This window comes from Babjeviella inositovora (genome assembly GCF_001661335.1).
Source record: "Babjeviella inositovora NRRL Y-12698 unplaced genomic scaffold BABINscaffold_16, whole genome shotgun sequence".
Lineage (NCBI taxonomy): Eukaryota > Fungi > Ascomycota > Pichiomycetes > Serinales > Babjeviella > Babjeviella inositovora.
Genome location: NW_017566853.1, coordinates 121,916 through 137,310, shown reverse-complemented (window position 1 = coordinate 137,310; position 15,395 = coordinate 121,916). Strand labels below are relative to the sequence as shown.

At 49.4% G+C, this 15,395-nt stretch overlaps 5 protein-coding genes and 1 non-coding gene across 6 annotated transcripts; 2 read left to right on the top strand and 4 right to left on the bottom strand.

The window, feature by feature from the left end:
• Window positions 1-131: 131 nt before the first annotated feature.
• On the bottom strand, window positions 132-2,171 carry BABINDRAFT_163589 (uncharacterized protein). The gene has a single exon (XM_019129995.1). The coding sequence runs from the start codon at window positions 2,060-2,062 to the stop codon at window positions 179-181; it is 1,884 nt and encodes a 627-aa protein (XP_018982658.1). The 5' UTR covers window positions 2,063-2,171; the 3' UTR covers window positions 132-178.
• A 415-nt stretch (window positions 2,172-2,586) lies between these two features.
• Window positions 2,587-4,295, bottom strand: CDC19 (pyruvate kinase). Its single transcript, XM_019129994.1, has one exon. The coding sequence runs from the start codon at window positions 4,272-4,274 to the stop codon at window positions 2,757-2,759; it is 1,518 nt and encodes a 505-aa protein (XP_018982657.1). The 5' UTR covers window positions 4,275-4,295; the 3' UTR covers window positions 2,587-2,756.
• A 1,663-nt stretch (window positions 4,296-5,958) lies between these two features.
• Window positions 5,959-6,030, top strand: BABINDRAFT_t354. Its single transcript has one exon. It is a non-coding gene; the product is annotated as a tRNA-His (tRNA).
• Window positions 6,031-6,177: 147 nt separating this feature from the next.
• Window positions 6,178-10,576, bottom strand: BABINDRAFT_163587 (uncharacterized protein). The gene has a single exon (XM_019129993.1). The coding sequence runs from the start codon at window positions 10,522-10,524 to the stop codon at window positions 6,253-6,255; it is 4,272 nt and encodes a 1,423-aa protein (XP_018982656.1). The 5' UTR covers window positions 10,525-10,576; the 3' UTR covers window positions 6,178-6,252.
• A 1,957-nt stretch (window positions 10,577-12,533) lies between these two features.
• Window positions 12,534-14,411, top strand: BABINDRAFT_10229 (uncharacterized protein; the record flags this gene model as incomplete). Its single annotated transcript, XM_019126708.1, has 1 exon — window positions 12,534-14,411. One exon carries the CDS (start codon window positions 12,534-12,536, stop codon window positions 14,409-14,411), a length of 1,878 nt encoding a protein of 625 aa, XP_018982655.1.
• A 368-nt stretch (window positions 14,412-14,779) lies between these two features.
• BABINDRAFT_169201 (uncharacterized protein) lies at window positions 14,780-15,327 on the bottom strand (the record flags this gene model as incomplete). Its single annotated transcript, XM_019130636.1, has 2 exons — window positions 14,780-15,230; window positions 15,275-15,327. 2 exons carry the CDS (start codon window positions 15,325-15,327, stop codon window positions 14,780-14,782), a joined length of 504 nt encoding a protein of 167 aa, XP_018982654.1.
• Window positions 15,328-15,395: the final 68 nt, after the last annotated feature.

Here is a 15,395-nt window from a genome sequence, read left to right as displayed (position 1 = left end):
ATAGTATTGTTCCTAATCACTAAAACATGCCGCTTAATGTTAGCGGTAAACGTAACACCTTACTCGGGCCTTACAATTTCCTCGATGCTTAGCCCCTATCGTAAGCTATCCTACAATTCTCTTGCAGCTTCACCGCCAGCCATCTTGTCCTGAATATCAAATCTATTAATCACATTGTTTACCTCCTCTTAGATCCCGCCTTGGCCGGGTCCTTCTCGACAATCTCACCAACACCACCCAACTCCTCCAATTCGTCCTCAGTGATACGCACCTGCTCTCTTCTCTCCCAATAACGACCTTCACACATGTCAAAGGCGGCCTTCTTCAAGTGCTTGCCTCTAGCTTCCCTGTTAGAGAAGATGGCCCACTCCAAAAAGTTGGCCCCGGTACGCACGTAGAAGCCACGCAAGGACTCGAACGCCTTTGGATGCGGCAACCATGGTCTGATATCGGGAATCTCAGGCTCCGTTTCATCCTCTGGCTCTTCTTCTTCCTCCTCTTCGGCGACCAACAACTGACTTTCTGGCTCCTCGTCATCGCTGTCGTCGTCGCTGTCATCATCCTCATCCTCATCTGACCCCTCAACTGCGTTCTCTACCTCGGACAAGTCCTCCCAGAATACCTTGACACCGTCCAACTTGCCCAAATCAATCGCATACATCGAGTCGATGTTGAACTCCTGGTCACCGCATTCCCAGACACCGCCAAAGATGTACAACGTGTCGTCTACGACACACGTGGTGGCGTTGAAACGTGGGTGCGGGAGTCTGCCATCCATCGGGTACTCCTTCTTGTCTGGGGCCTCGTCCTCGCTCTCCTCCGCCTTGGCCAACTGGGCAGCAATCTCAGCGTCAACCTCATCGTCGTCGTCATCATCATCATTCAAACTGGCCTTGGACAAAATAGAGTTCAACAAGTCCTCCAAGTCTTCATCACGCGACTTCTCCTTGACCGCCGCCTTCTGCTTCTTGCGCTGCGGTCTCAATGTGAGCGAGTACCATCTGTTCGTCTCTGTCTGGTATGTGAGCAACGTGTTATAAAACTCGGACGCTAAGGATTCTTCGGTTTCTTCAAAATCGTACACCCCACCGAACATCACCCCACGCCCCTTGTGCGGCACCATGGAGCACCCCACACGCGGCGACGGCTGAAACCCCTGCTTCTTTCTTCTCTCCCAGCGGATCTGCTTGGTGTCTGCCTTCATCTTCAACAACCAGCAGTCGGTCAACACCTTCCCCTTCTGCAAACCCTTCCCGGCCTTGACTTTGCAGTAGCCACCCCAAAGCACACCACCATCCGCGCACGGAATAAAGGAGTGTCCGGATCTGGCATCGGGAATTGGGTGGTTCGGCGGAAACTCCACCTGCTGCCACTTGTAGGTGGTGATATCAAACACCCAGAAGTCGTCCAAGTACGTGGTGGACGCCGCCAAGTCTCGGAACCCACCATGGAGAATGATATAATTCTTCCAGGCCACCATACGGTGCCCGGATCTCGCGCTCGGACCCTTCTTGATCTCTATCTTCGTCCATTGCTTGGAAGCTGCGTCCAAGATCCATGTGTCACCGTAGTGATAGAAGGTGGACTGCTTTGGCGAACTGAATTCCCCACCAAACATCACAATCACACCGGAGGGGTGCACGCCCATCGCGTGTCCAGACCGCGGCAACGGCGAATTCTTGGAAACGATCTTTCGCCAGGTATCGGAATCCACCGAGTACTGGAATAAGTCGTTGTAGAACACCGCCATGGACCCATTGGTGGACTCACCGCCGAAGAGAAACAACTCCCTCTTTCCGTGTGTTGGCGAGGCGGCCATGGCCGCGTTGAGACGCTTCGACGGCGGCTTGCATGTAGTGATCTGGATCGCTTCAAATGACTCCTGTTGGTCTGCGTACTGCTTCAAAAGCTCGTCAATGTCCACGTCCTCCTCCTCCTCCAACCCATGCTTCTTGCCGAGCTTCTTGTTCTTCACCTCCGATTTGGCTTGTGCCTTGGCATTCTTTTCTGCGGTACGCGCTTTTTTGGCATCCTTTCCGCCCTTTTTGTCTTTCTTTGCCATTGCAGATGTAGAAATTATACCTAAATCAGGTGAGTTGTGCTGGGTGTATGTAGTTATAGTATAGGGTATTCCAAATTTTCACCGTCTGTGCAGGATGTATGAGTGGAGGTTGAGCTGACCAAGAGCATGTGATGGGGAAGGGCTGGGAAAACGGTATGGATTTGTTTCAGTCGTAGATGTTTAGGAAATTGATGCAAATTCTGAATATTGGGGCTTAATTGGGATAGACCAGTGGACCTGCCTGTACCATTAACAACAATAGCGTTGGCATTAAAGTAGCCTGCAGTGGTTCCTATAAAATAAGTTGTGCGGGTCAGGACAAATAAAAGGTTGAAAAAAAAGAGTAAGGTATAATATAAAATTGAGGGACCGTACCTTTAGAGAGGAAATGCTGGGGCAGGGCCGGAGATAAATACGGTAGTTACGCATACAGACTAACTTTTCACGATTAGTTCATTCCACCTCCAGTAACGATAAATGGAATCGCTATCTAAACTTCAATCGATACCAAATGGTGTCTATTTCCTAATCTCCAGTCTATAGATGCATCCACCTCAGACGTAAGGCAGTCCTCGACATACTAACACAGGAACTTTCCTGCCTACGAGATTAGCCATAAATATATCCCTTTAACAGGCATTAACCCATCACCTAAGGTGCTTTTGTTTACAGGTTGATTAAATATACATAGAGCTTAAGCGGACAAGACTCTCATGGTGTTGGTGTGGCCGAGACCGGAGGTCCACCCCTGGATGGCAACGATGGTGTCGCCCTTGTTCAAGATCCCGTGCTCGACAGCGCTGTGGATACCGGCTTGCAATCTGTTTTCGACGTCCTGCTGCCAGTCGTCACCGCACTTTTCACCCTCGTAGATGAACGGATAGACACCTCTGTACAAATGGGCGAATCTGGCGGCTCTCTTGTTTCTGGTGATCATGATGATTGGGATATCTGGTCTGTACTTAGAGCACAATCTAGCGGAGGTACCGGAGGTGGACAAGACGACAATGGCCTTGGCGGACTGCTCGAATGCGGCAGAGACGGCGGACATGGCAACGGTTTCGACGGTTTCGGTTGGCTTGGAGGTCAAGCTCTTGACTTCGTTGAAGAACGGCACGTACGGAATCGCTCTTTCAGCAATCAACGCGGTGTTGCTCATCATGGTGACAGCTTCGACTGGGTAGTCACCCTTGGCGGTTTCACCGGACAACATGACACAGTCAGCACCGTCCAAAATGGCGTTACCGACATCGGAGACCTCGGCTCTGGTTGGTCTAGGGTTGTAGGTCATGGACTCCAACATCTGAGTAGCACAGATGACTGGTTTACCAGCCAAGTTACACTTGGCAATCAACTGCTTCTGGACCATGAACACCTGTGGCGCTGGGATTTCAATCCCTAAGTCACCACGGGCCACCATAACACCATCGGTCTCTCTCAAGATCTCGTCAAAGTTGTTGACACCCTGCTGGTTCTCAATCTTGGCAATGATCTGGATCTCTCTGCCGTCCTCGCCCAACACCTCTCTGATGGCCTTGATGTCGTCACCAGATCTGATGAAGGAAGCAAACACCATGTTGACGTTGTTCTTGACACCGAATCTCAAGTCAGCCTTGTCCTTGTCAGACAACGCTGGCAAGTCGACGTCAGTGTTTGGCAAGTTGACACCCTTGTGGGAGCTGATCCTACCGGCGTTGACCGATCTCACTTTCAAGGTGGAGGCGTCTGTAATCTCCAAAACCTCAAACGACAACACACCATCGTCGATGTAGATGATTCTGCCCGTAGAAATCACCTTGGTAATGTTCTTGTAGTCGATATACATGATCTGGTCGGTACACTGCTTGGCATAGGCCTCATCAGTGGTGAAGGTCATTTCGTGGCCAGCGGAAATTGGGAAATCCTTCTCTCCAACGGTGGTACCGGTTCTGATTTCTGGTCCCTTGGTATCCAAGGCAATGGCCAATGGTCTGCCCGGGTAGATTGCTTCAGACTTTCTGGCATTGTCCACCACAGACTGGTGGTACTCATAGGAACCGTGGGAGAAGTTCATTCTGACAATGTTCATCCCGGCCTTTCTCAACGCAACCAACACTTCCGGGTCGTTGGTCTTAGGACCGATAGTACCGATGATGGAGGAACGTCTTAAGACGTGGTCTGGGGTCTCAGTGAGGTCCAACAGGACTAACCAACCTAATTTAGAGTCTGACATTGTACGTATGTAAAGTTTGTGTTACGTATAAAAAGCGGATGAAACATGGAGGTAGGGAGATGCATGTTCTTTTATACTTTAGCAACGAAAAATCCGCAGGCCGGAATCCTCATTGCCGGACTTTTGGTCTACTGGTGTCCTGCACCGCAACTGCGATTGACCCAAAGGGGTCGACACAGGATACTAGACGCTGTTCCGACGCATGGTTACAGGGGTTTTGTCTGTCCACCTTTGAGTCCGAAGCCTTTAACTTATCGCGAATTGGAGAAAAATTAATGGGCCAATGGAAATTTGGGCATCAACGACTTATTGGATACAATAGACTGTAATTTTGTGTCGTAGAGTGATCAGGATTCCATGAATGGAGGGGGGGGGGGAGTCTTTGGTACAACGTGATTGGACGACTAGAGGGCCTGCTGGTAACGGCATCAGCTGATGATAGAGTTTAGGCTTTTCACTCTTCAACGTGCTGGGGTTTCCGTAATTTACCACACCCACTTGTGGGATATAGCCATCGTGCCACTACTCACGTTTCTATAAATTACCCTTCTCTCGCTATCAACGGACGCATGAGGGTAGAAACTTACAGTACAGTCCCCATAAGGTAGTTTTATAAAAGCGATATTAAGTTTGTTGTTTGTAGATGGCTAATCTTTAACGGTTCAACTTAACAGTTGACTCGTTGGTTGTGGCCTCTCAAACACGAACTCCTCTGTTCCACTTATATTTTCTCCCCTCTTTCACAATCAGTCTGCGGGTAATTTCCGCCTCAATCTCGCATTCCGCATCGGCAAGCGCCGCCTGATACCCCTCCCGGAAAAACTAATCAGAACGGCAGCGATCCGGACAACCCCAGGGCCCCAGAAACGAAGAATAATGTTAACCTGCCGAAGGAATCCATTAACGATTCTCCTCTACCGGTTTATAATATAGTCTTTTATGTATAGTCACTGGTGCGGTGGTGCTGTCCTGCGTAATAACGCTCGGGGAACATCTGCCCCTCACGCAAAGGAAGCCCGTACTCCGAGATATTTTCGGTGTCATTTTTTGTGGGAGAACTATGCGCCGGCATGCGCCATGCACCTTCAACTCCGAGGTAGCGCTGCTTTTTCCGACAAGTTCCATCGCCGACTAGGGTACAACGACCAAGCGTGTTCCATGGGAAAAGCAACACCGGTGAGCTAGGAAATTTCTGACTCTGAAAAGGTGTTATAGTAAGGAAATAGTGCTAAAAATGGAGCCTTTGGGGAATCAACCTGTGCCAGGGTCTACCTGCATTCTATTAGGATAAAAATCATTCGAAAGTTGGCTGGTAAAAATTTGTCTCATCTAAGATCTGTTAGCTTGCACCTTACACCCGATGGTATGGGCCTGCTACTAGTACAAAAAGGCGGTTGACCACTAAAAAAAAAAGAACGGTACAACCTACTGCCTAGGATCGACTCCATATAAATTCAATGGCACGGTTAAGACTGAGGGTCCTATTAACTAACTCAGCACTTTGTACGTCATCTTGCCTAACCGGTGCCTTTTCCGAGAAAGTTCATTATTAGTCGATTCTTCACTGTATAAGAACCGAAACTCCCTCTTTTGGACGAGCTTTCTACGTTAACGTTGGTGCTGAATGCCGCATTTTTCCTCAACCCAGTGCTACCCTTATTGCTTCGTTTTCAATAAACAAATAGCCGGTCTAGTATAGTGGTCAGTACACCTCTTTGTGGCAGAGGAAACCCAAGTTCGATTCCTGGGACCGGCAGGATTATTTTTTTGTATTTTAAATCAATAGATTTGATCTAATTAACTTCCAATTGAAGCGAGGCGTGATGGCTTGTATAAGGAGGCAAGCGTGTATCACCCTGGCTAGAATAATGTCCACGACATATATTTGGCTTTACTCACTGCCCTCGAGACTTGGGATTTGTATTACCTACAAGGCACTATTCAAAACTTCTATATCAAACTTTAAATCTTCGGGCCATCACCTACTCCGTCTACGAAACTGGGCTTCCAAGTCTTTGCGCTTACCCCTGTCCACCCTTATCGCATCAAAATCTTGCATGCCTTTCAAAAGGTTAACGAACAACGTCTCGTACGCCTGTCTTTTGGACCAAGTTGCGTAGTCCTTGGACCGCAACACCCGGCTGTATTCAAGATCACGTTCGTTCCAGTCACGCCTTCCGTCAGGCTTCATCATGGTATCGTATAGAATGGAAAAACTCTCAATGTCGTCGACGGTGTTGAGGGTGATCAACGGAGTACCAGGGCTTTTGGAAGTGCGGCTGTGACGTTTGTCGCCGGACCGGGCTCTGTAGTTCTGGATTGTCTCATCGACTCGGGATTCGTCTTCTCTGGGGTTAAACACGTACGGGTAATATCCACCATTGATCGGATTGAGTCTCAAATCCAACACACGAAGGGTCTTGCGGGAACCAGAGAGGGCTTTGACCAAAGGCTCGCAGTACGTGAGATCGTTGCTGACAAGGCACAACCTCGCCAAACGTTTGCACCCGGCCAAGGGTAAGAGGTCGCTTAGCTGGTTGTAATTCAAGTTCAACTCACGCACGTTGGGAAATTGGGTGCTGAAAATATGAGGCAACCGGGTTAAATTCATAGCTGACAAGTTCAACGTGGTGACATTCAAATAGCAGTCTCTTGGGAGCTTCCCCATATCAAAAAGGCCGATGGTGCTGGAGGTTTGGCCGGTGCTGTAGTTTGTGATGTTTCCCGACAAGTCCAACTTGGAGACATCCTTGTACAAGAGCAATGATTGAAGGACCGCGGGCGACTGGCACTTGGCGGAGATTTCCTCGATGTAATGGAGTTTGACGTGAGACAGGGTACGGAAATTCTCTCCGAGAGATCTAATGCTATTCCCGTCAATTCGGAGGACTCTAATTGCAGGAATGACTTCGAGGTTCAACACACGGATCTTGTTAAACTTCACCAGCAACTTTTTCAACTGGGCGCAGCTGGACTCTAGGTCAATGCCGAACTCGGCTAGCAAGTTTTCATCGAGGTTAAGAATTCTCAATTCAGGCAAGTCACGGATCCCCCTGATCTCCGTGATCGAGTTTTCCGCCAAACTCACCTCCTGTAGCGTATGCAAATGATACCCTGTAAAGTCGATGGTTCCGGATAAGTTGTTGTTGGAAAGATTCAACCTGGCCAAATTGGATAGGTTTTGCAAACCATCAATGGAGTCAAGGCGGTTACCTGTTACCGTCAACTCCCGTAAATGAATCAAGTGCTGGATGTTGTTTAACCTGGAAAGTTTGTTGCTCGACAAGTCCAACGCTTGTAAGTCGTGGAACTCATGGAAGGAACTGATATTTTCAATCGCATTCTCACGAGCAACGATAGTCAACACGCCACGAGGGATGCCTTTGAAAAACTTGATGGCGTTGCGAGAGACACTAATATGTTGCAACAGGGGCAAAAACTTGGACAAATCCTTGAGACTATCCAACTCATGGCCCGACATATCAATCTCCCGTAAGGTGTCCCAGTCAAGCGCCTCAAAGTTAGGAATGTGGGAAAGGCACTCGGTGATCGTATGGACAAGATTCTTTCTGGTCTGGGAAAACGTGACATCATTGAGCTGCGACACCTGGGTGATGTTTGCCGCTGAAGACACGTTTCCCACTTTGGTGATCTTGGCTGAGCTGTAGTCAAGTAGGGAGCCAGATCTGGGCGCTGTTTTTCGCGGAGGAGATAGGAGTGATTCCGCATCCAAACTGGAATCATGCGGCACGGCAAATGACACTTCCATCTTGGACATGTTCAACTCGCTGTTAGAGTTTCTCGTCCGCAAATGGCGTTCTGTCTTTAAAATGCTGCCATGAATGTCATCCCGAAGCAATCCCCTCTTATTAGGAGTCTTGACCTTCTCTGGAGTAGAAGGGTTCACGGCATCACTCTCCGGCTGGTACCCGTTATGAATTGTGCTCAAGTGATCCAAACTGCCACTCATTTGCTCATCTTCACTTGCAGTGGCCTGGCCTCGCTTCCGTGACCACTTCTTGTCTCGCACGTCGTAAACCATATCATTGTAGGTTTGAGGGAGTGCTGTATCCTGGGGGATAAACCCCTTTAGCTGGGTACGGGTCTGGCTTGGTGGGTCAGCATCGGGAAACAGATATGGCCGTTTAATGTGCGGGGTTTGGATGCGGGAAACATCGCCCGTGAGGTTCCCCGTCTCAGAATAAGCATCAGACTCATCCTCTTCGCCTTCTGATTCTTCCTCGATGATGAACCCAGCAGAGGACTTGCGCTCATACGGATAGTCTCCTAGAGTCGCTGGCTTAGAATGAATGACCGATGAGTACCGCATCGGCAGTGATAAAGAGGGTTGTTCCTCCACCATCGAAGAACCCAACCCCGTGGACTGCGCTATTTCAAAGTCGCCATCGGATGTGTACTCCGACCCATTGAATTCAGCGTCGCCATTCACAAAGTCGTTTCGCATGTAGCTGATCGTACGCGAGGAGTTGGGCTCCCCGTCCTTACCCGATTGCATATCGGAAAATGTGAGCGACGTTCCATACTCATCAAGTTCTGGAACCTGTCTCAAGCTCGATGAATTGCTCCCCTTCTGTCGCACGCTGTCTAGGTGGTGATTCTGGGTGTAGGTCTGGCTTACTGACGCGATTCCAATGTCGTAGGAGGGCCTGCTTGTCAACCCATGTCGGGGTTCGGGATATTTTGCCGATTCACCGCCAGAGCCCATAGTGTGTGCGGTGGTTACCTCTGGGGCGATATATCCCAACTTGAGTCTCTCAAACATATCTGCCGCATCTTTCTGGAAGATCATTTCCGTTGAATCCACACCGCGGAGAGACAGATGAGATGCGGTACTAGGAGCTGCTTCCTCCTCTAGCTCCTCTTGGTGCTGGTCGAGCACAAGCGCTAGGGCCTCTCGGTCGTTCTTAGAGATTGCAGAAGGATCCAGTCGCAAGTTGTCGAGCAAGTTCGATAATTTGTCCTTGGTGAATGTGTTGTACTTGTTGCCAAAGAGTTTGAGAGGAGACGCTTGTCTGGGGGTGGAGTCGGCAACTTCATTACTAGGAGGGGTAGTTTCCCTGCGGTTGCTTTGGGTGTCATGACTGCTTTGGATGTCATGGCTACTTTGGGTATCATAGCTGTTCTGGGGGTCATGGTTGCTCTGGGTATCATAGCTGTTCTGGGGATCACAGTGACTGGGTGGGGGCTGAGACGCTTTCTCGCTCTTAGAAGAGTCTATGGGCAAAAAAATCAGCTTCAATAACGGGACCGGTTGGTTGCGCTTTTGCTCTTCCAATTGATTCGCCAATCTCTTCCAGTTTGGCGTCTCGACCTTATCTGAAGCGTGTACCACCGTCCCCAAGTTTGTCCCAGCCGAGTCAACAGGGTTCTTCGTCGATGCAGCGTTTGATCCGCTCAATTGTGCCGTTTCTTGCGGAATCCACTCATCCCTCAAGGCGGGGGGCATCCAAGAAGGAGTTCCATTCTCCTTCCCTGCCTCTGGAGAATGAACAAGTGGGGTGGTCTCGAGGTTCCGAGTATCCCTCAAAACATTGCTTGGACTGTCAAAATACTCGTTCTCCACGTACGGCTTGGTCGGTTCCCGCTTGGGGTTCATTAGTTGGTGCGAGAAAGGTGTTCCAGGCACGAAACTGGGATTTTTTTCATGCAACAGGGCGTTGTCGGATGTGTTTTGTTTGCTGAGAGGGCTGTTGTCGGCACTCGGCCCTCCACTAGCATGGGTGTCACTAGGGTCATCGTCTCCTTCTCTAATTTCATGGTCGCTGGGGCCATGGTTCTCAATATCGCTGCTTCTGAGCCCACGATGCTCTCTGTCGGGACCTTGCCTTTGCACGGACTCTTCGGATGATAAGGTCCATTCAGAGAATTGTGACGTCAAGCTGTGGAGCTCCTGTGGGTTAAGGCTGAATGGCAACGTAGATTGGGGCTGAGCAGCTATATTGCTCGAATGAGAGATATAGAACGAACCGTCGCCAGGCTCTTCCTCTGCGATGTCTTCGAATCTCCCGCTAAGACTGTGGTGACTCCGCTTGGCTGGCTCACTGAGAGCTGTACCCTCGGTATCTTCGTCAGTTCGGCTGGTTTCGGGTCTGCTGTGTGACATGTTCCGCATGGAGTCTCCGATGTTTATTTTGTCCATATAGCTCTGGATGTTCAAGTTGAGGGAATCGTTGCGGACAGAGACCTTGCGGTGTTCAGGTTCCTCGGCAATAGATTCCGGATGAGACATTAGTGATCACCAGTAAGCAGATCGGTTGTGGTGGTACCTTGATCGATGGAAGCCACAGATCACTTTGTTACAGGTTAAGGCGCGCTTGTTTTGAATTTCGATATTTTTCCGGCTAATGTGCAGGGCCTTTGTGTACAGATGGCGACCCTACATACATATTATGGCAGTTTATTACCAGTTATCCATCCACGCACCCTTTATTAGCATCTACTCATTGCATTATGTAGCATTCACACGTCCTTCTACTCGTATTTCCCACCACATATATTTAGCTCCTTGCCGTTGGTTCTAGCGAATGGCAGTGCGGCAGATCGGGATCGCCGGGTTTCGCAGTATATATGGCTTCTTTAGGAAGGGGATGCGGGGAAAATGTAGATACAGGTGACAATCGGTAGCTGAGTGATAGGCAAAATACTAACAAATAAAAATTTTCTGAGCATAAGTATTATTCCTGTCGCTAATGATTCTCGTCTGCGCCGTTCCTGCCCTCGCTTTAACCATGCTGAGTCCGGGATGTAAAAAGCATATTTGATAAGCTTTCGCAGAGTTTCTACATGGTTCTGTAAACACACAGTGGTTATTAGTGGCACATCCCTTGCTTTTCAATTGCGTATTTGTGTTGGGACTGTAGAAACCACAGTCCTGACACTTTTTTGTCAAAGGTCCCCGATTTGGTCCCCGATTAGGCCTCCTGGTACACAGCATGCATAACAACGTGAGCTATCTAGTTTCAGATCTGGGACAAGGCATAGACGGGATCTTCGGAGTGCAAAAACCTTAACAGCACCTGCGTAGAACAGACGGAAATGTATCCGTCGGGCATCGTCACCTGGCAACTCGACCCGAATGGGCTTTTCCGTATGTATACTAAGGCATTGCCCGAGATTAAGCCAAATACGTGTTAATGGTCCAGGCTTCAAAGGTAACTTACAGTGCCGGTGAAAACCGAATACACGCATCGGTGCGCTACAAGACATGTTACCTGAGGGGTAAATTACAAGGGATATGCGTAAGCTTGGATACCCTCACAGGCAGATATTCCTTCGTAGAACGGTAATCCATAAAACCATAGGTCTCCAATTTGTATTCAGCATTGCGCTGATCTCGTGCCCCAAAACACTATGTACACGCCAAGTTATATGCCTTATCTCCTTTCTGAGATTAACGCACCGCATCGTAGCCCTAAAAAACACGTGCAAGTGCTGCCAATCCTAAAGCTCTAGTCGAATTTCATGTTCGCCTTGCGTCAATAGAAAACAAAGTCCACCCATCCAGCTTTTCGAAAATCCTACACCACTCACACGGGAATATACAGTGACGGCTTGCTTGCGACACGGTGAATCTGGGTTAGCATCGTATTTGCTTCAAACTATCCTCTGACGATCAGTATTGGTGCACGGATTCTTAGTTAGGCCACCCCCTGGTCCATAGTGAATGTCGCTCGCAGCTCTCGGGTTCCTTTGCGCCCGATCCAGCAGTACAGAAGCCTGTAGCCTGGTCGTGCGGTGGTAAAATCGTGCTGCTCCTCAGATGCACTCAAGAATTCTCTTACATTCGCGCGACCCTGGTCGTGTATTTGTTTTGTTTTTGTTTGGCCTCTGCCGCTGATCTCTGCAGTGTGTTGCTGCCACAGCTCTCTGCAGGAATACTACAACAAAACATGGTATTAGCAAGCCAAAAGTTTCTTTGTTTACCAACAAACCTCTTTTTAAACGTTTTTCTATACCGCGTTCACCACTAGCCCTCCACCGTACCTCTATCAATAGTTGGACAATACTGCCAGCAAAAGCACGCGCGCCTACCAGACCCCCTCACCTGCACGTTTGTTTACATTCCGAACCTAAAAATTTAGAAAAAGGAAAAGCCAAAAACTGGCGCTACTAAACAGATTCAAAACCGACAACAGTACCGGACCATAGCCCACGACAAATTGTTAACTTCACAGTCTGATCCACAAGGCATTTATATCAACAAAAGTTAGCAGTACCCCCCAACAATACTCTTTTGCCATGTCCCGCGAAAAATTCTTGGAGTCTTCGCCGTCGAAGTACATGGACCTCAACTTCCAGGACCAGCCACCAGCAGACCAACCATTGTATCCAAACATTGCCTACTTCCAGCCACCTCAACAACCCTCACAGCCACCCCAACTGTCCACGGGATGGACACCGATTATAGGGCGCACCTCGTACCAGACCTTTCCCTCGAATTTTGCCCATGACGGCTTCGGGATGTTGCCTTTGACGCCGAGCGCGCCGTCTGCCGGCTTCAACCGCGCGAGTTTTGAGTTTGACATAAACGACATGCCGTTCATGAACTCCGCCACACCGTTCCGCGACCGTTCCTTTCACATCAATGACTTCATGTTCGACTCGCCGGTCGTGCACACTGGCCTGAACTCGGCCGTCAAGGGCGGCTCCTGGTTCAAGGAAAACATGCCCCCAGCTTCGCACCAGAAGCGCTCTATCACCGCGTTGGACACCCCTCCCAGACAAAGCAACAAGGCGATTCATAAAGCGTTAAAGTCGCCCTTTGGTGATCCGGACTTTTCCACGCCGCTGAAGAGCAACTTGAACCGCGTTTTGAAGGCGGAAATCGAGAGTGTTAGGACTCCATTGGCCAATAAAACAACGAATACCCTCCCCACGGGGCAAACCACTTTTGCCACTCCTGCCAGGCCCATTGAGCAGTCCTCGCCCTCCACGATCATTATTGCCAGCGCCAAAACCGACAAAAAGACCTACACACTCCCCACCAGTCCCACCCCAGCCCATCCTTCCAAGTACCAAAACTATCCTGCCAACGCGAGAGCACCGGTCATGGGTACCTTCTCAGGACCGGATCTCAAGTTGAAAAAGGAAGACAGTTTGGCCAACACCTTGCGAAGGGCTTCAGTCCATAGCAAGCACGTGGACCCGCCCCAACCGGCGACTCTGGGCTCCCGACCGGCCTCCATGCAATCGGGCATGAGCAAATTCCAGATCATTTTTACCGACGTCAAGTCTTTGCTACAGCCAAAGGGGAAGGGCCGCAAGGGCAAGGACTCTAAGAAGAAGTTGGCCAGGGCAAATACTGTGAGTGGGCTGCGTAAGCCTGACGCCCCGCCGCCTGTGGCGATGACTGGGACGTTCCAGGCGAACGAAAGTAAGGGTCTAGCCCGCTCTTTGTCTGCCCCGACGGTGAAAGGCAAAGGTGTGCCTCCCCAACCCATCATCACGCCCCAGAAGGCTCACCACTCCAGACACAACACCTCTACCTCCACCTCTTCGGTTTCCTCTGTAGCGATGTCTGCGCACTCCTACTCGGCAGGTAACTCGTCATCCGTTTCCAGAAGGGGCAAGAGTACCGGGATTACGCCCATCATGCAAAACTCCATGTCCTTCAGCGCGCTGCATCTCCACGAAACACCGTCGTTGAGCCGCTCCGGGGCTCCAGTCCCGCACCCCCAGTTTCATTGCACGAATAACTCTGCTGGAAACGTGCTGTATGGGCATATCTCGAACCTGTCTATTGAGTACGAAAATGATATCGATTCCCCGCGGACGAAGGAGCTAATGACCAAAATGAACAAGCAAAAGGTGACTAGGCGAGCGAACACCGACGGGCCTCCAGACCAGGTGTATATTCCCGAGGGACAAGGTGTGCAGGTTCAACAAGCTAAGACTGCATTACACTTGTACTCCGAAACCACCCTGTTCAACGTGCTACAGTTTGAAAATTTCCTCGGAATTCAGCCGGACACCGCTAGCAATGGCCACGATTTGCCACGCCTTGCCACCCCTGTGGAAAAGGTGGAGGATGAGGAGGAACACATACGCAAGACTTTTTTGATGAGCAGTGGTATCAAGAGCGGAGAGTGGCAGGATATGCTTCCCGAGGGAATGTGAAGAGTGGGGAATCGTGGGTCCATCGAGTGGTCTCTGAGCTATTGATCATTTTCATTCTGATGTTTTTTTTTATATTTGGATATTCTTTGTCGTTTTGTTTCGGTTTTCTGAACCAAGCCTCGTCCTTTGGGTGTTTTTGGAATATTGTTGACCTTGTCTTTTTGATTACTTTTCGTCTACTGTTTTTGATCTTTATTTATCGATTTGATTTACCGTTCTATCCGATAATTCTGGTTTTGCCCCTTTTACCAATGTGATTGTTTTGCTTTTTAATCCCGTCGTTTTGGTAACTTTCCTTCATTTATCTCGTTCAACGTGCGGCATACATGAAAGATTTATGGCAACTATGTACATGAAAAGCGGCTAACCTATTTTGGAACGTATCTGACCAAGCCACGGGTCATGGCAAACCCATAGCCTAATAAACTCAAGATACTAGACATGTTGAACACCAAGCTCAAACCGTGGGATTTGCTAAACTCTGAGTTCAACGCCTTCATCGTATCAGTGAATTCGCCATTATCCTTCTTGTGTTTATTAGCATCTTCCAAGGCGTATCTCTTGTATCTGACGCCTTCGGTCCACGGCAAGAAGTAGAAGTAGTTGGCCAAGCCACTGACGCTGCACACGCTCAAGGTGGAGAGCGCAACGGCACCTAACTGGTAGGGCGCCGTGAGGAACAACAAAACCGGGGCAACGGATTGGGCGATAAAGTACCCCGGGAAGATTTTGTTCTGCAAAACACCGAACTGGCGGCGCTCCAAGACGCTAAGAGCGACAGGGGCCGCGAGAAACGACTGGAAAGTGCTGGCCCCGAAGCTGGAGGTTAGTACACAATTAGGTAATCATGAAGAGGCACTTACATCAAGGAATAAATGATGACATGGTACGGTGCTTTGGAAAGGAATAAAGACATTTTGATAGTGTTTAGGTATGGTGGTGGCGCGGGTTCTAATGTGGGGATATTTATAAGGGATAGCGTTC

What these genes read in the sequence shown, in the direction of transcription:
- BABINDRAFT_163589 (XM_019129995.1), bottom strand. Translation starts at nt 2,062, where the DNA reads ATGGCAAAGAAAGACAAAAAGGGCGGAAAGGATGCCAAAAAAGCGCGT.
- CDC19 (XM_019129994.1), bottom strand. Translation starts at nt 4,274, where the DNA reads ATGTCAGACTCTAAATTAGGTTGGTTAGTCCTGTTGGACCTCACTGAG.
- BABINDRAFT_163587 (XM_019129993.1), bottom strand. Translation starts at nt 10,524, where the DNA reads ATGTCTCATCCGGAATCTATTGCCGAGGAACCTGAACACCGCAAGGTC.